The 21,250-nt window shown below is 45.3% G+C and overlaps 3 protein-coding genes across 4 annotated transcripts in view; 1 reads left to right on the top strand and 2 right to left on the bottom strand.

Annotated features, from left to right (window-relative positions):
* Positions 1-909, top strand: part of BRCA2 (BRCA2 DNA repair associated) — a 31,300-nt gene extending 30,391 nt beyond the window's left edge. The window contains exon 26 of the mRNA XM_088522293.1: positions 175-909. Within this exon, the coding sequence (XP_088378419.1) occupies positions 175-804 (630 nt within the window). The 3' untranslated portion in view covers positions 805-909. The remainder of the gene's footprint in view (positions 1-174) is intronic.
* A 1,061-nt stretch (positions 910-1,970) lies between these two features.
* On the bottom strand, positions 1,971-11,165 carry N4BP2L1 (NEDD4 binding protein 2 like 1). Its single transcript, XM_088522161.1, has 5 exons — positions 11,050-11,165; positions 5,139-5,263; positions 4,790-4,878; positions 3,690-3,766; positions 1,971-2,319 (listed from the first exon to the last, which is right to left on the bottom strand). The coding sequence occupies exons 1-5, from the start codon at positions 11,160-11,162 to the stop codon at positions 1,971-1,973; spliced, it is 753 nt and encodes a 250-aa protein (XP_088378287.1). The 5' UTR covers positions 11,163-11,165.
* Positions 11,166-15,143: 3,978 nt separating this feature from the next.
* Positions 15,144-21,250, bottom strand: part of LOC104578737 (NEDD4 binding protein 2 like 2) — a 31,709-nt gene continuing 25,602 nt past the window's right edge. The window contains exons 7-10 of one of the 2 annotated variants that reach the window (XM_088522214.1): positions 20,354-20,439; positions 19,672-19,717; positions 18,541-18,740; positions 15,144-15,198 (exon numbers count right to left, since the gene is read on the bottom strand). In XM_088522214.1, the coding sequence (XP_088378340.1) occupies positions 18,580-18,740; positions 19,672-19,717; positions 20,354-20,439 (293 nt within the window). In that variant the 3' untranslated portion in view covers positions 15,144-15,198; positions 18,541-18,579. Of the gene's footprint in view, positions 15,199-18,540; positions 18,741-19,671; positions 19,718-20,353; positions 20,440-21,250 lie in introns of those variants that run through there. The other variant, XM_010226303.2, reaches the window with a different exon arrangement.

Here is a 21,250-nt window from a genome sequence, read left to right as displayed (position 1 = left end):
AGCATCAGTGCTTGAAAAAAATGTTTGTCACTATCAGAAGATAACAAAATAAAGTTGGGCGTGAATGATGGCTTAATATTTTTGTGCCATTTTTTTTTCCTGTTGTGTGTGGAGGTATTTAAGGATGAAGGAAGTATTTGACATAAAGCCTTTTTTTCTTTTTTTTTTAAACAGGTATCTTCTCCTAATTTTGAAGTAAATTATCACAGCCCCTTGGTAAATAGCGTGCAGAATTCGAAGCTTGTTGGACAAGGCTCAGCAGGAGTGTCCTCATCTGCTCTGGCTAACGAAGAGCACCCCAAGAGCAGCAGGAAGAGGAAGGCTCTGGAGCTGCTCAGCCGCATCCCGGCCCCCCCTCCCCTCACACCCATCTCCTCGGTTCTTTCCCCGGCTCTAAAAAAGGCGTTTCAGCCTCCGCGGCGCTTGGGCTTTCAGCACAGCAGGTCACCCAAAGCGACGCACTGGGGTATTGGTGACGCCACTGCCAGGGGGAAGCTGGCAGAGACTGTCCAGCTGGCTGAGAACGACCTGGTTGCAGATGAAGAACTTGCCATGATTAATACCCAAGCCCTCCTCAGTGCTTTACCAGAAGAAAAGAAGAGCGAGTGTGTAAATGAAAATAGCAGTACAATAGTTACGGATTTATCTGATGTTCTTTCACGAAAAAATAGTTCTAGGTCTACTGGGGAAGCAAATAACTCTTCAAAAAACTATGTTGAAGGAGCTGTGGCTTTTCAGAAGGATGCAGAGGAAGCCGAGGGCTCGTTAACAGACTGCAGAAAGATACAGAGACAAAAAGAATAAGACTGCTACTAAATGTTTATAGTGTTGTATATATTTCAAATTCAAATTATTTTTACACTTTGTACATTAAATTCCAATGTATTTAATAAAAATATATTACAAAAAGATTAGTTGACATTTCATCTATAAAACATAATAAATTGGAATTAAAAAATTACCCCTTTCCTGCACAGCTATGGCTGATGATAGGTGTTGGCGTGGCTGCAGGTTTAGTGACAGTCTATAACGTATTGCTTTGCTTCTTGTGTATTACTAAAGTGCAGTATTTTTTCTGCCTCAAACCCTTGGTTTTGTTGCGCTGCTGCTGTGTGCGCTGCCCCGGGGCAGTGCTGTAGAGCCAACCTCCCTAAGCCCCCTTCTTCCCACGTTTAGGATGATGACACTTTACGGTGCTGCTTCGGTCAATTCTGTATCCTCTATGGTCTGTTCTTTGCAGGGTCCTGCAGGAGGCTCTACTCTAGCACCCAGGCAGCAGGGTCTGGCCGTCTGCCATTCTCTTCCCTCTTCACTGAACTGCCCTGTAGTTACAGCTCTGCCTTGGTGCCTGGCGCCAGCTGCCTTCCCTTCCTACTGCCCTCCCTTTCCATGGCTGCTAATACTGCACATCTGCTTGGAAACAGGACTTCCTGCTAAGCAAATAACCAGTGTGGTTTAAAGGAAAACCACACACAGGAAAGGACACAAAGGAAAACTAGTGCAAAATGAAAATTGCTGCTTCTTTCATCCATCCCTCTGTGAGGGTGGGGGTTCTCTGCAGGTGCTCATGGAAGCTGAAGCCAGGAGAGAGACTGAAGATAGACAGAGGCCAAGGAGGCACCGCTGCAGAGGCCTTGGCCACGAAGCCTCAAAGGAAAGAGAGAAGTTGGGAATATTGAGTGTTCTCTATTAGTGACAGAGAACCAGGGCGAAAGAAGAGAGCGATGAGCAGAGCTAGCAAATTTCAAGGTAACCAAGGCTTGATTTTCATGGCAGAGGAGGACTGGGCTGGGAGTAGGGTTCAGCTTGTACCAGCTTACCTCAGTCACACAAACCTGTGCAATCATGGGCCAGCACCACTTAAAAGATGTATAAGATAAAAAAGTCCAAGTCAGAAATACAGTAGAAAAATAAAAGAGTAAGAAATAATTTAGAAAAACCTAAAAATAGAGGCATTTGTACCCCGACACTCAGAAGAGGTGGTGGGAGCCGCCACGCGGCGTGTGGGGCCTCATGGCGGCCGGGGGGACGCGCGAGGCCGCGCGGGGCCTCACGGTGACGGTGGCCGGGGAGATGCGCGAGGGTGCGCGGGGCCTCATGGCGGCCAGGGGGACGTGCGAGGGCGTGCGGGGCCTCACGGTGATGGCGGCCGGGGAGACGTGTGGGGGCGCCCGGCCCCCAGCTGCCCCCGAGCCCCCGGCGCTGCGCTCAGCTCCGCTCGGCTCCCGAGCCCGCAGGACGCTGTGGAAGGTGACGCCGTGCTCGTACTCGTCCTTCATGCGCTGTATGGTGTGGCGAGGGACGGCGTGGGTGTTCCTTCTATAGAACCACAGGAACAGAAAACACAGGCGTTCAGTCATGCCTCCGCTGCAGGTTGCCTCAAGCTTGCTAAGGCTCCTGCTCCGCTCAGGAGAGCAGTTCTTGTCCCCAGCAATATGGTTTTAGCTTTTCTTGTGCCAGGGTTGTTCATTGCTGCCTATGTTTCAAAATTATTTTTGTTGAGTTTGCTGAAAGAAACATAACCCAAAGATTTGGGTGATCAGCCAGACTGTGAGACATTGGATAAGATTTCTGCAAACACTTGATAGCCTTGTTTGCCTGCCAGCAGGCGCCGTGTGACCTCTCATGCACCAGAAAGCACCTTTCCTTGTCCCTGAAGGCACTGCCCTACACTGAACGTATTTGAGCCAGCTTTGCAGTGCTTGTAGGCTACCACTGACTTGTTTCAAATGATTGATTGTTAAAATAAAAAGCAAATTACCAAGCCATTTAGCCTACAATTCCTGAACACTGGTAAAATCATGTTTGCCCAGCCATGTGATGCTATGGGGGCCCTCAGCCCCAAGCCATCGACTGCGCAGGGCTGCGAGCACTCTGGGCCACAGACCTCTGCCATTTCCTCCAACAAGCATACAAAGAACAAGGAACCCTCCTTGACTGGAGTTCCCAGCTTGTACAAAAACATTTCAAAATTGCCAACACCTAGAAGAGCTGGGGTGCCCCGTTCTCTTGCGATAAGCGGGGGAGCACAGGCTGGCGCCTGGGTCGTGCAGGAAGAGCTGCCCTATGCGGCACAGCCAGCCGGCCACGGGCCCGCGCAGCCGTCCGCGCGGACTCGGCAGCACCATCGCTGCGAGGCGGCGCCCACGAGCCAGGCCGCGTGTTCAGAGCCGTATCTGGCTACCTCTGCTACTACGATGCTGCACAGAATCGGTGCGTGCATCGTCCCCCCCTCATGTGTGCGCCAAGGTCCTCCAGAACCTCATTTCCCTAAGGTGCTTAATGCAGCATCCTACCACGCTTCAGCAGGATGGTATTTATGATGCTTAGGTATTTTTTAAGAGCAGAAGTCAGGATATTGTCTGTGGTGCCTCGACATGTCTTCCACTCAAGTACTGAAAGCGTTGCTCAAAACACATACCAGAAGTCAAGGTCCCTGCCCCTAGGGGTTTGCAGTTTGAGTGGCTGCTGCCTGATAAAGATGTGCCCTCCAGATCAGTTGGATACTTTTGGGCTGACCTCACCGCGCAGCAGGTACTGAGTAACCGGGCTATGCCACAGCTCTCCTAGGCCTCCTACTTGGCTATGTTTTAGCATGTATGAAGAGGAAGAGCGCCAGCCTTCCTCCAGAGCACATGAATAAAATGAGAAACTTGTGCTGGATCGAAGACAGCGAGAGAGAGATGTACCTTGTCAGCTCGTGAACATTGAACTTCCAGGGCGTATCTGGTTCTCGGAATATAACTTCATAGTTATTTTCCCGGGCCTGAGGAAGCACACAGAAGGTTTAGCCATAGCCCGATGGCTGCTGAGCCCCCGGAGCCGCTTCTCCTCCCTCTGTGAGCACCACCCTGAGATTTTAGCTGGCTGAGACGTGTCACATCCCGCCAGGAGCCATGAGCAAGGAGGTAACGGGGACTCCCACCAAGGCTGTGGACTGAGTCCCAGCTAGTTCACGTGCTCTTATATCAGGGATTTGAGTGCCCAGCAAACCTCAGCATAACTCCTGGGCAGGTAATTGCTTCTAGCTTGGATTTTTGGGTGACCAGAAAAAAGTTTCATGGTAGGAAAAGGTGGCAGGGAGCTCTGCTGACCCTTGTATCCACTGCTGACCACGATCTCTCACTTCCTACACAGTCACCCCAAACATTCAAAATTTCTACTATTTTAGTAAAACTCCTAAGGTTTGCAGTACTACTGCTAACACTTGCCTCTTTTGGGCTCCATAAAAACATTACTTTTTAGACTCTAATTTCTTAACTGGCAAGACCATAACCCAAGAACTTACAGCAGTGCACAAGCATGAATGTAAGAAGTTGGGCACTAACCTTATGAAACTACTAAAAATATAGCCAATAAGTGCCATCTCTGCCAGAAGCACAGGAAACAGATACAAATGTGTCCTCAAAGATTTCATTGTGCATTTTTCACAAGTCCTGAATTAAAATTATAAAGCATATCTTGATATATTTGTCAATTATTAATTTTGAAACTGTTCCCTTCATGCTCCTTTTGGGGACGGCAGTAACCACCTGGCTGCCAAGAAGTTAAAGGGCAAGATCAATGACTGTTAATCTTTTGGAGTGATTTTGTTTCCACTCTGTTATACAATGAAATAGATTTTTTTAAAAAAAATCCTCCAGGTATCACTTATCATTAACTATAATTACATGAACTAAGGGAAAGTGGAAGTAATTACTTTTAGCTATGACAAGAATCCTCTCTGTCCCATTGCTTCTCAAATGTTATAGCTGAGCATGTAAAAGCAATAAATCAGAGCTTTCCCTACCATCATCACATACGGCTTCATTTCCCAAGCATGGATGTTGGTATTATCAATAATAACCGGGCTTTTCCCATTCTTCATTGCTTTGTCTGCTGTAATGCAACACAGTAGGTAAAGCTAAAACATACTTAGTAACAGCCTGCTCCAGGTTTTGCTAGCCCCCGTTGTCCTTCCTTCGTCCCACTCCTAGTGCACGTGGCTCTTGACCCTCACATGGGTCTTCGCCCACTGTTCCCAGCGTGTCACTCTCCTGTAGGCCACTACCTTGAGATTCTCTATTTGGGGGCTAAGTTGATGGACAGCCTGAGGGTAAAACCGAGCGGAGGAGACGTGGCTCCCTGGGCGCAGTCACCTCGCGCCTGGTTCCACCTGTGCGCCTCCTCCAGGCAGTCGGGCTCGAAGACGTACACGCCGTTCCTGCTGAAGAAGTCATCGGTGCTGAGAACTACAGCGCTGGGGGACTCGCGTTTCAGTTGTCTGGAAACGAGAAAGACGGAAGGATGATTAGTGCCCGCTAACGTGGGCCTCTGGAAGAGCACGCTGAGTCGGGAGCCTGTTAAACGGGGTGCCACAGCTTCCAGGGGACGGGAAGGAACACGGTCAGCAGAACATCACATAGGAGGAATGGAATGGAGCGTAAAAGGATGGTCTTGATTCCGTCAATTCTGCAACCTATCTTGGCACACCAATACGCGAGGCCAACCAAGGTGCCACCACACTGCAGTGAGCTGGCCAGCCGCCTTCTGGACACACCAGACTGGTGCAAGGATGTGAAAACACTCCTTTGGTGACGACTTACATTTGAAACATTCCTCTACCAGGTCTTAGAGAGGTTAAAAAAAAAAAAAAAACCCTTAAAGTGAGATGGGATGATCATCCCAGGTTGATCTTCACTTATTCATGGCCACAGCTGGAGCTGAATCTCTCCTCAGCCCTGTGAGTGCTGCAAGCAGGATGAGGAGGAGAAGGATGAGGAGAGGAAGGACAAGGAGGAGGATGAGGAGGACACGGAGGAAGAGCTGCACAAGATTAAGGATGAGGAAGATGATGAGGAAGAGGAGGATGACAACAAGGACCAAGGTATGGAAGGGGGAAGCAATCTCTCCAAGAAGCCGGGGTGATCCCACTGCCTCTCCTCACTCCCCTTCTCAGCCCCAAATTGCCCTGGAAAAGAAGTTCAGGCCAATGGGGAAACCAGGCACCTCTGGGGCCCGCCGGCGCCTGCCCGCTATCTCACACCCCCTGGGCTCCTAGTCCCCATGACTCACTTTTACTGCCTTCGTAAAACACTTCCAGCCCATAAGCTAAAACAAAAAAAAAGATCAAACAAACAAATGAAATCCCCAAGTATTTCCCAATGTCTGGCAGAATTGGGCAAGGGGAAAGGCCCTCGAGGTTTCTGCAAACAAGTCGGCTGACAGACAGACAGCTCAGTTCTGTCACCCCAGGTTTTGCTCTCATCATTTCCTTATTAGGTTTATCCCAATCCGCTGGCTCACATTAATTCCTCACAAACACTGCACACAGATTTCAGCTGAGGAAAGCCCCCCTCTTTTGCCTTGGTAAGTTATTAATTAACAGTTATTATTTTGGGGCAGCACCTGCCACGGGGAGCAGAGGCCAGGGCTGAGCTCGCAGCCTTGGCTGCTCCCGCGAACGCCGTGTCCTTCGGCGGCTGCCTGCGGTTGTCCCCTCGCCCCGGGAAGATGCTTATTCACCTCACGGCTTCTGGGCAGAGGCCTCACAAAGGCATGTCCCGAACTGCTGGCAACGGCCAAGCGGCTCTCATGTTAATGTTGGTCCTGGGCAAAGAGCTCTTACCATGGAAGGTATGTGAACACCCAACACATTACCTGCTTGCTCTCCTGTTGAGAAATTGATATATTGAGCTCTCAATATAATTCAGGACTTTACCCTTCTCTCCATTTTACCCATCTGCCTCACAATCTCTAAAAAATGAGTTGTTCTTAAGTTTGCATAGTCCCTTTAACTTGTGCATATTAACAGATGATTCAAAGGCGTCTATTAACTTGTCCAATGGTCCTTTCCTTTAAAACTTTTTGCAATCAATCAGGGTAATTTCTTTAAATTACTTTCTAAGCATATATCTTCTTTATTTTCTTACAAATATCTGCACCTTTACTTGAGTATTTTGATATTAACTCTTTAGGCAATCTATGCATGGATGCAACGTATGTGGTTATCTGTAATCTCAGTCTAGCACCTTCACATCATTGGTAACTAAAGAAGATAAAACTTGTGCTTCAAAGGAGTTAAAATATGGCACAAAATGTGCTCAAATCTGTGACTCAGTGTCACATTTGCCTTTTTCCTGCTAAGCAAGCAAATGCCTAACAAACAGCAACATAAAGCACAGAATGGGAAAAATGAGAAGCTTTAGCTTCTCCTTATCTCGCTGTGACTACACGTGGCTTTTTAAAGCAACCAAACAGACACTAAAGTTTACCAGTGTTTCTGCTATTCCTCGGCTGCCTGTGAAATCAGCAAAAATTCTGGGGTTTGGGCGTTTTTTTTTTTTTTTTTTTTGACTCCTTATAATTTCATCAGGCACCCAAACCTCTTCAGCATTTCCCTTGCGACTCCAGACAGCTGTGATCTACACACAGCAAGTTGGTTTGCTTGGAATAAAGGTTCTCCTGCATCACATTAGAATCCAAATCGCAATAAAAGGCAAAACAAGAAAGTCTTTCCTTTGGCAAAATGTACAGCAGCGACAAAAATGGGAGGACCTGTGTTACTTATTAACACATTTTGAGCAGTGCTATAAAACAAAAATTACCCAATGCAGTCAGATCAGTAAGTGTCAAACTATACTAACAAGAAAGAAGAAATCTCATTGCCAGGTCAAAGGGTACTTACCAGATATGTTAACACTGCCAAAGAAAAAATAAATAAAAAAAGAAAAGCAGGCGCTGCGTTGTGATAAACAGTATCAGCCAAAGGCCCAGGGTAATTTATCTACGGAATGGGACATTTAATTGCACAGTCTTTTGTCACGCGGCAGCTATAAAACTATAAAACAAGATGCATAATACAAATCTTGCCCAACACAAGTTTATTCCTGGATTTTGGAAAAAAAGAAGGGCTGAGGAAAACGGAGACATTTCCTCTCTTGCAATAAATCCCCCAAAATCCTCCCTGCCCTTTTCTCTTCCCTTTCTCCAAGGGGCAGCCGAGTTGTACGCCAGGTACCATCACTGTTAATCTGAGGACTTGTTCCCACGATTTACCCAGTTGTTAACTCCCTCTTTTTACTAATAGTCTCTTCAGTGCTTTTAACTGATTGTTTTAAATTGTAACTACATATATTTCTGCCCTCATAGATAATGAACTAATTATCTAAGATTTGAGCTAGCTCCTGCGGCAGAGACCACAGGAGAAGTCTCCAAGATCACTAATATTATTATTGGAGAAAAAAAAAGTCCATAATTATACTTCTTTTTCTATCAGAAAAGCTGAAGGTAAATGAGTCTCTGCTATTGAGCAAAGACGTTGGAAGGCGCATTCAGAAGGATCAGCAGGACTGTATTTATTTCAGGCAGATGTCAGTACTAGTAATTTTTCTAACATTTATGTAATAACGCTGCATTGAACCACCCTCCCTAACACAAGGCATTCAAAATGTATCCATCTTCCTTGGAAAAATCAGCCCTGTGAGATCTGGACATCCACATGGGAGGTGTGATGAACAGAGTATCCAGGATAACTCCTTACAGCTGAGGGCAGTTTGTGTTTATACATTAAATATAAATATGCATTAAATGTTTGCAAGGCAGCACTGCCTGGCAGCTACAGGGCAGAGCCCACACTGTGCGTCCCACCAGGAGCTGTGTGGGACGTGAGGATCCTCCTCACGGCTGGACAGACGGCTGGAAGCGCAGCAAGGAGCTGGACAGACGCAGCACAGATGCCCGGAGAAGCCACGGATTACGGCAAAACACGACTCCTCGGTGCCAGTGGGATTTTTCCCTCCTGTCTCCTAATCCCTGCTCTGCGTGACTGTTCGTTCTGTGCGTGACTGTTCGCTTTGGCCTCCATAAGAGGCAAAAGAATTTATTTTCAAGCACATTTATCTACTCCAAGTGATAAACCGACAGCAGTGGATGAAAAATTACGTTACTGTATTGATAAATAAAGGGAAAATGGAAAATTGCTCCGGTGGTTTGATCATGCCTCATATTCGGGCAGAGGCCACGTGTGAGCCGAGGTGAGCACCACAACAACACGCGGCCAAGAGCTGGAAGCGGAGCCGAGAAGCAGCCCTGGTGCAAGAACCAGCTCCGCACTTTATCGATGTTTCTGGAGGCTGTGCCTGCTCCATCATCTCTGGCACCACGGAGCCTCCTCGGCAGGTGCCTGGGGGCAGCTGTGTGCGAGGCCGGGAGGACGTGCCCAGCTGCAGGGCGCTACTCGCGGTTCCCACGGGGGCCGTGAGGGACATTCCTCCACACCACCCTCCTCTGCTCCTGGTTCCTGCCCGCAGCAACACCGGGGAACGGTCAGAGGGAGCCTGTGGATCTCCTCATCTCTGAGCAGATCGGGAATATCATCCTTATTTATGAAGCCACTGGAGGGGTGTGGGCCTTGACGCTGGGGAGACCAAACCCTCCGGCCCTGTTGCACTGCAGCTGTGAAGCCACCCAAAACAAGAACACACAAACACACACACACACACACACAAAAGAAAAAAAAAAAAAAAACACGGGGCAAAAACCTTGCTAAAGATTCCTGGAGAATAAAATAAGATGAATCCTGAGTCAAAAAAAAAATAAAAATAAACAGTGGCACCATAATTACTACTGGCTGCCTGGAGCAGCACACGCAAGCACAGCCTGCCGCGAGCTGTCCAGCCCAGGATTAGTTTTCCTAGGATATGAGGGAAATTATAGTTGTAACAGAAAGGGCAGAAAGACAGAAATAGCAAAGATGCTCGCGGGGCTGAACCTGCTGGACGGGCGCTACCCACAGCTCTTTGGGTACAGCTGCTCTTAGAGCCACGCGCTGCCAAATGCAGTGACACCTTCGTCTCTTCCAGGACCTGGATGCAGAATGAGATGCTTGAATGTTCACCTCCCATGGCACTAAAACAAGGCTTACTACACATGTTGTAAGTCTGTCGATAATTTATCTTGCATTTTAAGCAAAAAGAGGTAGTGGGCCAGTTCCTGGTACCTGTGGAGGATGTGTCCCCGGGTTGTGAAGTTCCTAGAGCACCAGGAGACCTGAGCTCCTCTGGAAGAGGCACAGCCTGTACTTACAGCACCTCTTCAGGGAAACACGTATTCCAGGTTTCACCGAAAGCGCAGTACCCGTAAGTGCACTCGTCTCACACAAACCGAGAGAGAAAAGATAGAGTTTTTCAGAAAACACTGAAAATGGGAAATACTGGAGATTTGTCCATCGCAGGGTTTTATACTGCAGCAGAGCCCTACCTGCAAACACACCAGCACCTGCCAAAGCCTTAAAGAACCTGTGTCCGTGATAGTGGCACCTGAGGAAAGGAGGTGGGGGGTACGGGATTTATTTTTCCTCCTTTTCTGGAAACTGAGTGTCACGGGGTAGGTTGAGATACCAGATTTATAATTTGTGGTTACTCTGAGTCACAATGACCGTGGCACCATCTCCCGTCACTCCCCTCTGAGCTGTTTCCATCTGTAAGTTCTGCTTCGTTTTTGCTGTTTTATCACTTTCATAGAGCTCTTTGGGAGCGGCACAGTCTATCCGCCCTCCCACTGCTCTAGGGAAGCGCTGGCCACCAGGAAAACACCCATGGAGCTTCCTCGCCAGGGAGGCCGAGCCCTTCGCCACATCTGGGATGAGCTGCCAAAGATCCCAGGGCACAAACGGCCACTTGGTGCTTTGCACCAAAGGGCATTAAGAATAAATACAGAAATAAAAGCTGTTGGGCCCTGGGTCACACCAGGAAGAGCTTCTGGCGCCGCCTGGCATAAGGAGGCGCGCAGTCCTATGGAGGGCATTAGCTTAAAGAGCACCCTGGTGGGGTAAAGGACTGAGCTGAGGGCAGCTCGGGGTGGCAGTTTCTTGGCGACTGCGCTCATGGGGGTCGGCACGGCGCTTCCGCAGCCACCCGGCGACCGTCTCGCAGCCTTCGGCCTCGCGCTCTCCTCGTCTTAAAGCAGCAGCGGGAAGGGCCGAGGCCGCTCGCCGAGCCCGGGCCCCGCGGAGCGCGGCCCCCGCGCGCCCAGCCCGGCCCGGCCCGGCCCGGCCCGCCCGCCCCGTACCTGGCCAGGGTGCTCTTCCCGGAGCCGGGCAGGCCGCGCAGCAGCACGAGCGTCTTGCGGCGGCGGCGCTGCAGGCTGAGCCCGCCGAGGGCGCGGAGCAGCCGCTCGTCCATGCGCCGCGGCCTCCAGCGCGGCCTCCCGCGCTCCGCTCCGCGCCGGGGGCGGCCCCGGCAGCGCGGCCCGCCCCGGCCCCGGCCCCGCCGCGGCCCCGTCGGGAGCAGCGGCAGCCCCTGTTCGTCCCGCAGCAGCCGCTTCCCCGCTTTCTTTCCTTCTTTCCCCGTACCGTGTTTGGAAAGTGATGCCCCAGTGAAAGCGCAGGCTGCGGGCCAGAACGAGCCTGGCTTTAGCTCCATTTTCTTTGCCTGCAGAAGTGGAGGCTCCCTTCGAAACGAGAAATGATGAAAAAGAAAAGAAAATGCATAGTCTAAAACTGTGCAGCCAGGGAGTAGCACGTGCAAGAAAGAAGATACTTGCATCTGAACTCTGCACAGAAGTGTGTGGAGTCACTGCATTAGCTTTCTCTTCAGCAGATTAGCCCAGGGCATCACCTCTAATCATCTAAATTAACCTCCAAATTCCCCCAGCTCTGCAAAGGCGAGGGCTGAAAGGCTGCACTTCCACGAGTTCAGGTTGGGGCATGTGTGCGGTAACTACAAGTTCCGTAAGGGAGAGCAGCCCAAGTCTCTTCAGAGGAGCTATTGACAGCAAAACATGCACAGGTCATTTTGGGGAGACCAGGCAAAGAAAACCTCCTCATGGAGCCTATCTCCACGCCATGGGGAGCCCCGGCATGAAGCTGGTGGCATCAGGATCCCCTTCCCCAGATGCCTGAACATGGGAGGCACAATGGCAAGTTCAACTAGATTCATTTTGCATTTGGAAGAGCTGACTTGCCACCACAGAAGCAAAAGAAAGAAATTAGAGGGTTTCCAAGAAGGTGGCGGTGTAGTATCACCCCACCTCTCAAAGGCGTATGAAATATCATCCACGTCCTGGTTATGACTCGTCTCTAGTGCAGGGCCACATTCATTTAGCTGAAATACTAAAAGACAAGAAATAGACGTCCTCCCACCTTGCTTTTTCGACACAGGAATACTTTGAGATTTTGAAAATTATTTTTATTTTAAGCATTCTGGAAGTTTGGTATTCAGTAACAGAAAACATTATGCATTCACAAATCTTTCCAAATGAATAAAGGCAGAAAGAAAATATTAGTGTTTGAATGACAATTTCTTGAAATCAAACCAACTTTTCTATTGCACATAGTACTTCAGGAAAGTATGAAACTGAGGGTATGACCAGCAAGAATTACATGTCTCCCCATAACATTTTCTTTAATGTTAATATTAGTGGAAGAGTGGTGTATTATAATCTAAGGAAAGGAAAAAAAGACATACACTTGAAAAATGAAAGTGCAAATTCAATGTAACATTAATTTAGAAATGCAGATATCTGCTAAAGTGCTTCTATGTAAACATAATATTTAATATTATGTAAACATAATACTTAATCAGCCCTTTGGACCACAGCACAGCAAGGCTTTAGCAAGGCTTGAGTCAGGTTCCTCAGCTGCTGCATGATGAAAAGGCACAGGGAAAAGATAAGAAAGGAAGCGAATGAGTTGGAAAACGGTACAGGATAAACATTCTGGATCTGAAACCTGCAAAAGTGGGAAGCATTATTTTTGAAAAGTACATGAAATTTAAACTTCATTGCTTCTCTTCATCCATCTTCTCCCATCCTCCTCACCAGAGGCAAGATATTTGCCTTGTCATCTCTGCGCACAATGGGGAATTTTCCAGCCTTGCATGACGGTTTCCTTCGTAATAGACAAGGATTTCTCTTTCCAATTATGAGACTTTATGATTTTTTTCTTTCCTGTGTCCCTTACCCCTTACATTTTCCCTCTTAGAGAATGGAGTGGAATAGATGAAAGGACGGATCTATCAATTTCCCGTCTCACCTGTAGGACTTCCTTTTCCAGGAAGTTTTTCCTCTTTAACACAGCTGTTGTTTGTCACCCCTCCGTCTTCCCGAAGCCGTCCCCGCTGGCCCCTCTCCATGGGGACCATCACCCGGTACCCGCTGCCTTCCCGCTTCCTCCCCTCTCCTAGGGCTGTGCTCATGGCCGCATGCAGGTAACGGGTCGGCCCCTTCGGGCTCAACAACCCGCTCGACCCGGAGCGCTCGGCCTCGGCCTGGCAGAGGAGCCGGACACCAGAGCACCAGGTTAACGATAAATGCACAAAACATTTGGGAATCAGAGCCACAGCAACACCTGCAGGAGAGCAATTTTGTGCTTCCCATAGAAATGGCAGCTGGCAGAGATGCCGAGTCCTGCCTACGACCTCCGTTGAGCAAAGAACACAGACGCATCTCAACATGCCCTTGAAAGAAAATGTGAAATTCAGTCTGAAAAATACGGGATCAAGTTCACCACCATGTGATTTAGCTCACTACATATAATGCAATGTTTCCTGCTTTTCTTTGATACCTGCAGAGGCATTTGCAAGAGCCAGATTTTAGTTTTTAATCTTACTATTTATCGATCTTCCTTTCTTCCCGGTGAAATCAATGTTCTACTAGTGCTATTGGGATAACTTATTGAGTAACAGAATTACTACCAGTAGGATTGTTATTCTAGTTGAGGGCTAAACCACATTTAATCTTCAAAGGAAAAACATTAAGGAAGCAACTGTTTTTAGATTAATTTAAAATTTTCCTCAAATGACATGGATGTTAAGTAAAAAAAAAAAAAAAAAGGGCAAAAGGAATATCACTAGCAGAAACATCAAATCGCTGATTCTGGGAGTGACGGATCTTGAGCTCCTAAGCACCTTTCCTCCAGTATGTCTGGGTCAGCTCCGCAGGGAAAATTTCTCTGTATTTCTATAGCGCACAAAGCAGTGCGCTCCAAGGGAAACATTGAGCATAGATTCAGAAAAAAAAAACAAGGCAATTTGTGCAGCTGCACATGAAAGGAGAGATGATGAAGTCTTCTTCCACAGATGAAAAGAGAGACTCTTGAAGTCTTCTTCCACTTGACCTTGTGAAGAGACTGGGATATAATTATGAGTAATGGAAGCAGGATGAAGGGTAAGTGCAAGCAGCAGTTGGAAAAGCCACCTAATGAACAGCAGCAGCACAGGCACCATTCCCTGCAGGAGGGCATCGTTACCAGGAAGCCCCAACTTCCTACTTCATGGAGAGATATCCCAGTCCAAAGGACTCAAATACAAAGGCCTCAAGTTCACATCTTGCGCAGACGCCTCCTCCTTTCTGTTTATTGGTCTCCAATTTCCGTTCCTTTTTATCATACGTAAGGATGTCCAGAAAAAGGCATCGCTCCAGAGGGCTTCAGAAAGGGGCCCTGCACCACATGAAAGTTATCTCAGTTTTGATTTTTTTTTTATTTCATAGGTAGAGTGGAGGCAGGGAGGAAACAAACCAGAGATTTATACCAAATATCTACACCAATTATGTTCTTCCTGTTTTTTCCTTGCATTTAAAATACTTGATTGTAAACTGAGGTCCTTCCATGGCAGAATCAAACTGAGACATTTCTGTAATAAAAATAATAATAATTAAAAGAAAGGGGGAGAGAGAGAGAGTCTGCTTAAACATGACAATAGTGCAAATTACAGAAAAATTTTATTGGCTGCAAATCCATCTCACACTAAAAAGAGTCTTCCTGTCTTTGATAGTTGGGGATGGGGGAGAAGGACAAGTATGTTTCTTTTTCATACTCAACTATTGGTACCTTGTTTAAAAAGGGAAAAAGAATGACGAGAAAGCAGACAGTGTAATAGGTAGGAAAGGTAAAAGAAGCAAGGAAAATAGAAAAGAAGAAAACTTGTGTGTATATATATATATATATATACACACACAGTTTTCCAGTCACATGCATTAGCTACTTACAGCTATTCAACCAACACTACCATAGCATAGCTACACCTGAATTTTTTAATATGTTTTATTTTCTTTGTCATATCCCCCTAGGGCTTCAGATGTCTCCACATTATGGAATTCTGTGTAAGGCAACAGCACAACCTGATCTCTACCTTTTCCTGAAAACCCTACAGAGACTGTTCTGTGCAACTCTTATTCCCTCTGTTAACTATACTTTAGGCCAGGATCTACTCGTAAGCACTGTAAAAGACAAGTGAGTTTTTCTGGAGAACTTTTGTTTAGTGGTTAACTCCGATTGCTAGATTTTTATTATTATTGTATGAAAATAGTATCTGAAAGTGGTTTGACCAAGAAATATTTCTTGTAGCAATTTTCAAGACAGATTTAGTTTCCTGCATATTTAGATTATATTTTAATGCTAGCCAAAACACAGAAGAATGAATCAGTGAGGCAGGAGATCTGCAGATTTGTTTCTTCCCCCTTTTTTTTTTTTTTTTCCTCCAGAATCACAATTCACCCTGAACACACTTAAGGAAATACCTAATGATTCATTACTTAATAACATGTGTAAATCAGATATGCTTAACTGGTATCTTTTTTTAGTAATTGCTTCAAGCTACAAATACAAACATAAGAATCTAACATGGAGAAATGGATTTGTGAGTAGAAATTGCAGAGAAAAATGTCTTTTTTGTCCATTCTTAAGAAATGTTTCATCTTAGGAACTGAGAAGCAAAAGCAAGTTTTAGTATTAGTCTTTTTTTTTTTTTCTTTTCTTTTTTAAAGATTCCTACTTCTGCATTAGAGCAGGAGAGGTGCCACAAATCCAGCCTCAATGTTTAAGTTTCTCCCCTCACCTTTTATCCCTATCTGGGAACGCGGTCAGACTCCTTTCCTGCTCAGTTTGCAGGGCACCCTTGCTTTTGCGTCGACACAGTTGTCTCTATCTTCTGCATCAAATATAAACTGGAAGTTTTAAGCACGATAATTTTCTGGGGTTTGATTTCACGCTTCCTATCGCCTCTCATTCACTATCGGTGACAGCTCCGGTCTCTGATTTGACATAGTTGCCAGTCTCTCGCACTCATTTTCAAATGAGTCATTTTGGGCTGCTGAATGTGCTCGGCAAACCCCCCCTCAGGGGCCCCAGGAACACCTGAAGCTCTGGCAGGGGCCTGAGCAGGGCCCTTGCTCGCGCGCGGAGCTCTCTGCCCTGCTCCGCTGTGTGTGGCTGCGTGCAGGGACCGTTCAGAGGTACCTTCTGTCCCCTGACACACAGCCCTTTCCCAACTAGCAGTTTCACGCTTTGAGTTCTTTGGTTGTTTCAGCTTTCAAAATAATTAGTTTTTACTAACACAAAATATTTATTTAAACTAAGATCAGTTCCCAAATGGCATTCTCTTGGCCAATACTTGTAATAGTGCAAGAGAGGGCAACACAGCAGAAGGAATTACTGGTGAAGATAGAAGACTGCTGCTTCTGCCATCAGCTTCAGCTTATACTGGCTAAAATCTCTGGTGAACCTAAAGCTTGATGTGCTAACATGTCATTCCTACAACATGCTTTCTCTTCTGCATGTCCCAACTACATGTTCCTGCTTCTTTTCCTGTGTCCTAGTGGTTGCGTGGCTCTAGGACGCTTTTCTTCAGCTTGACAGGCAGACTAAAAACATGTTAGATGCCTTAGTGGGTTGGTTCTGCATGGGCTCAGGGAGCTGATTTTCTTCACAGCTGTAACAGCTCTGCATCCAAGGGGGAACAACAGGAATAGGATCTACCAGGTTTGCTGCAAAGGGAAGGGTCTTGCACAAAGTTATTGCAAAACGGCTGCTGCACCTCAAATGCTGGCATGGTTTGTTCCTGCTGCCACAAAACCCCTTAAACTGCAAGCATTTTTTTTGCTTCTTGTTCTGTATTTGTGCAGTATCAAACACAGCAGGGTCCTGGTTGCAGGAGAACCTCTGTCACTGAACTAATACTGTTTTCACTCCTCAGAATTTTTCAAAATCGCTATCTCTTGCTCAATCTCCAGAACAAATACCGATGTGCTGCCAGAGCTGCAACAAAGAGCTCTCAGCAGATTGAGATTAACCCTCATCTGTGTGTGTTTTCACAAAGAAACAAGAAAACTGTTCACGTTCTCACTGGCATAGAAGCACCCTTGCACAATTTCAATACAGGAGCATGATCATCTGGCTAACAGATTAAGTTGCATTTGGCCAGTAATAGTTTGTTCTCAATCCTAAACTGATTGGAATGATAGCACATTAGCCTCATTTATTTCCTGTGGTTTAAAAAGCTTTGAGTAGGAATGTATCAGTTGTGTCTCTCTCTCTTCTCTCTCTCTCTTTTTTTTCTTTTTAATTTCTGGCTTTGCTTGAAATTTAATTCATAACTACATTTATACTCATTCACCTGAATAGCTTTACAGCCACTCTGGGACACCATTCTTGGTAAGTTTGATTTAACCAACATGCATAAAATAATGATTTTATGGTGAGGAAAGATGACCCTATCCTTCAAAACCAGTGGCACTATTGAAACCGCCTCTTGAAAACTCCAAGATATATTTTCCACCTACATTTGTGCTTCTGACATCCTAATATGCATGAAAGCAGTCTCACACCTGAAGGGATGATTCCATGGTATGAGCTGACCTGATGGAGAAGATCAGTCATCATTTCCCAATAAATCCTACACTTTCTTCCCCTCCCTGTTTTCAGCAGCGCACTCCTGCCTGCTCCCTTCTCCCAGTCTTGGCACTAGTTGGACCTTACATGAACTCATCTGATTTTACAGCCCAGCAGAAAAACTATCCGCTTGCTCCCTGTCAGGTTAGCAACCTCAAGTGTACCCTCTTTGTGCCAGCCAGAAGGGCTGAAGGGAGAAGGGAGCCACGGAGCCGAGCTCCGCTCGCACGCAAATCCGGCGCAACAGACCAGAGGGTGCAAAAATGAGCAAGGAGAGAACGAGCATGTTAGGGAACTTCGTATTACTCAGTAGAGCACTTTGTCACACACAGTGACAAGGTAAAGAAAAGCACAGTTATGAAAACTACACTTACAGAAACAGATTCCCATTGCAACATCCTGCTGCTGACTTTCTAATACAAGCAGCAGAAGCTCATGCATGAGGTTCTTGTACCGTGGTAAAATACTGTTTTATCGTTTTCATAGTGATCTTCATAATGAGAACTGGTAACGTAGTCAGTGTTACTCTCCACAGTCAACCAATGAGGAAGATGGTACTGAGGTGATGTGACTCAGCCCAGAGCACCCCAGCAACCAAACCGGGAATAAAGGCTAGCGCTTAGTGTCCTAGAGCACTGCTTTGACTTTTCCAGGAAGGTTTTTAGATACTGAGGGGAAAAAATCATATGGCTGTGATAATAAAATGCTGCCTCCCCTCTTCCCCAGTCTGGTGGTAGGGAGAGAGGTGGGGAGTAGGCCTCAACCCTAATCTGAAGAAAAAGCAAGCTGGGTGATATTAGATCCATCTTAGAAGCAGTAACAACCAGTGGCCTAAAGATGTTTGGTCAAATATAATGCAAGAATGGAACATACTCAAAGGTATGATTTATTACCTTTTCCTTTGTGTAGAATTTGCTATTTAAGACGCCCAATCACGAATGATGAGATACAGCATCCAGGCAGCAAGTCCTAGTACGAGTCATGACGTTCTCTTCTATAAGTCCTTGAAACAGCTCTATTTCTGGAAGGGTTTCAGAAGAGCCTTGATTCTCTTGACAATTTTTTTTTAGATGTTCAACACCAATAGTATCATCTAAAAAAAAAAAAAAAACCATTACAAACTGCAGCCAAAGACATCTGAAATCATCTGATATAGTTTCATTTCTATCATGTCAGAACAGAAGATTTCTAGAACAAGCCAACAAGCCTTTGTTTTACCAGAATGCTATTGATTTTGCATCTTAAATGGCCTAAGAAATGAACTAATTTATTTTCAGCTCTCTCTGACAGTTTTATACATGGATATCCCTACTTCTCTTCTTCCTCTCAGCCTTCAAGCAGCTCTCTTCAAATAAAGAGCCTCCTTTTCTCTTAATAAAGAGCCTCATATCTCTCTTCCTATTTCAGGCATGAAATCACATCTGTTTCCAGAGAACAACTAGTGGGTATTTGTAATCACTCAAATTATATCAAACTAGCACAGAAATCATGGAGCAAGACAAACAGTAACATTATCCCACAATCTACACACTGCAGGAACTCACACAGGCAGAACTCCTGAGCTCCTCACAGACCTCAGCCTTCTTTGCCTCCTTAGAGACTGATCTCTTGCTCTGCTGACCATCTTCAGCAACTGTTAAGTTTAATTAAGATGCTCAACTTCTCAGAGGGATAAAGTATAAAGGATGCCACTTTCTTTTTTTTCTTTTGTTAAATGCCATCCTGATATGGAATTAGGTAAGACTGAGCTAAATATTTGATCAATTTGATATATAGAAAAAACAACAACAACAACAAAAAAAACAGAAAATTCAATAGTGTTTCACAGCAACTGCAATTCTGCCATACTAGGTGTACAGTCTATGTAACCACGTATCATTTAGTATAAGCTCCTGCATTTGCCCAAATAGGACTACTATCACTCATTTGCAGTGAAAAACTTACAAGACTCTTCAGCATTAACTATTTTCTCTTCAGAACAACAAATATATGGTACAGTTTTCTGTATCACAAAATACACTCACCAGCCAAGCTACTTCCACTCTGCAATCCACTTGTTTTCTGTTTCTCCTAAAATAGATAAAAACAGTCCAAAGAAAACATGTGACAACAAGAGGTTTTGTTATTTTAGGGACAGAACAAGATTCGTGTTCTATTATACAATTACTATTTTCATGTAGTTACAGGTTTTTCATTACTGGATAGTACAGCACTCCTAAAATAAATAAGCAATCATCAGGCACCTTCGCAAAGCAACAGCACAGGAAAAGTAGCAAAATAAGTAATCTCTAAGCAGCAGTAACTAGACGAGCAGAATCAAGTCCCAGAAGCGAGCTACCACCAGCAGAGGATGGCATTTTCTTGGGTGACTGGAGAAAATCAAAATATGGCAAATGGTGGTAGGTTCCATTTAACGAACATGGGCTGGGACAGGACACGAGTACCAGGAAGAAAGGGATTTTTATCTCCCTGAATTAGGTCATATACATTTCTGAAGATCATCTTTTAAAATCTCAGTCCTACCCAACCTGGGCTGGCTCTGGCAATATTCAGAAGAGCACATAAAATACCCACTTCCTTATTATAGTTATTTAAAAAACAAGGCAAATTCACTAGCAAAGAACATCATCTTGTTTCACAAGCTGAATGACTCCTCTTTACGCATACAATATTGGGAAGCCTTCCAAAATCCCCTAAAATTCGTACCTCCACAGAGGTCTTCCACAGCAAATAGATCATCTTTGAAATGTTCCGGTCAAGAGGTACTATATAATCATCTGGCAACAAGGATTCTGCAGAACAAAATATGTTTGCAATTGAGTATTCAAATCTCTTCACAGCCAAAATATATATTTTTCCAGACTTAAATATGTGTTTTTGCTTTTTAATAAGCAGATATTTAAATGAGCCAACAGCAGAGTCAGAATTTAGCTTCTATAGAATCTAAGGTCAATATGGAGGAGGAGGAGGAGAAGAGAAAAAGATTTGGTTTGGGTTTCATTTTTAGAAAAAAGCTTTCCTACAGTACTTTCATTTCCTCCACATCTCCTCTGTAACTATGCAAAACAAGAAGAACAGAAAGCTTTCAGTCTGTAGATTAAAGATTGTTGCTTACATTGCATTGGCTTTTACAACCTTTAAAACATTTAACGATAGAAAGCTTTGCAACATCTTTAACCAAGTTATGTTTTAAAGTGCTTTTACTGTAATAACTCTTCACTGTTTAAGGAGCTGAAAAGAGAATTGTTGCAGGGAAACAGTCTGAAATATGTTCTGTGCTTTTATGAGAATCACAAGCAAATAAATCAACTAAATATTACACTGATAATTATTCAAACAATAATTTATACTCCCCCCTCTTAATTCTTCTGACACCTTACGTGGTTTCAGAACACCTTAGGACTTATGTGCTGAAGGGCTGGCCTAGTTCTTCTATTTTCAGGCCAAATCAGACAGTTTTTCCACAAACGTTTCTGCATTTTTGTGAGCTTCAGTTATCGGTTCTACCTATAATATTTAGTTCTTGAAACAGTATCTTAGTTCAAATTGCATATGTTAATAACATTACACGTTCAACCCATTCAGAAAGTTTAGCTCCTTTTT

Source organism: Tinamus guttatus, unplaced genomic scaffold (assembly GCF_059628265.1).
Source record: "Tinamus guttatus ecotype Peru unplaced genomic scaffold, ASM5962826v1 Tinamus_guttatus_pri_ptg000150l, whole genome shotgun sequence".
In the NCBI taxonomy this organism is placed as follows: domain Eukaryota; kingdom Metazoa; phylum Chordata; class Aves; order Tinamiformes; family Tinamidae; genus Tinamus; species Tinamus guttatus.
This window is presented reverse-complemented; position numbering and strand designations above follow the sequence as displayed.

Bases quoted from the DNA above. Each gene is read 5' to 3' on its own strand.
- N4BP2L1 (XM_088522161.1), bottom strand. From the start codon at position 11,162: ATGGACGAGCGGCTGCTCCGCGCCCTCGGCGGGCTCAGCCTGCAGCGC. The intron at 5,264-11,049 runs GTACGGGGCGGG...TCTCGTTTCCAG, and splicing joins GGGAAGAGCACCCTGGCCAG to ACAACTGAAACGCGAGTCCC. The intron at 2,320-3,689 runs GTACATCTCTCT...GTGGTTCTATAG, and splicing joins AATGTTCACGAGCTGACAAG to AAGGAACACCCACGCCGTCC.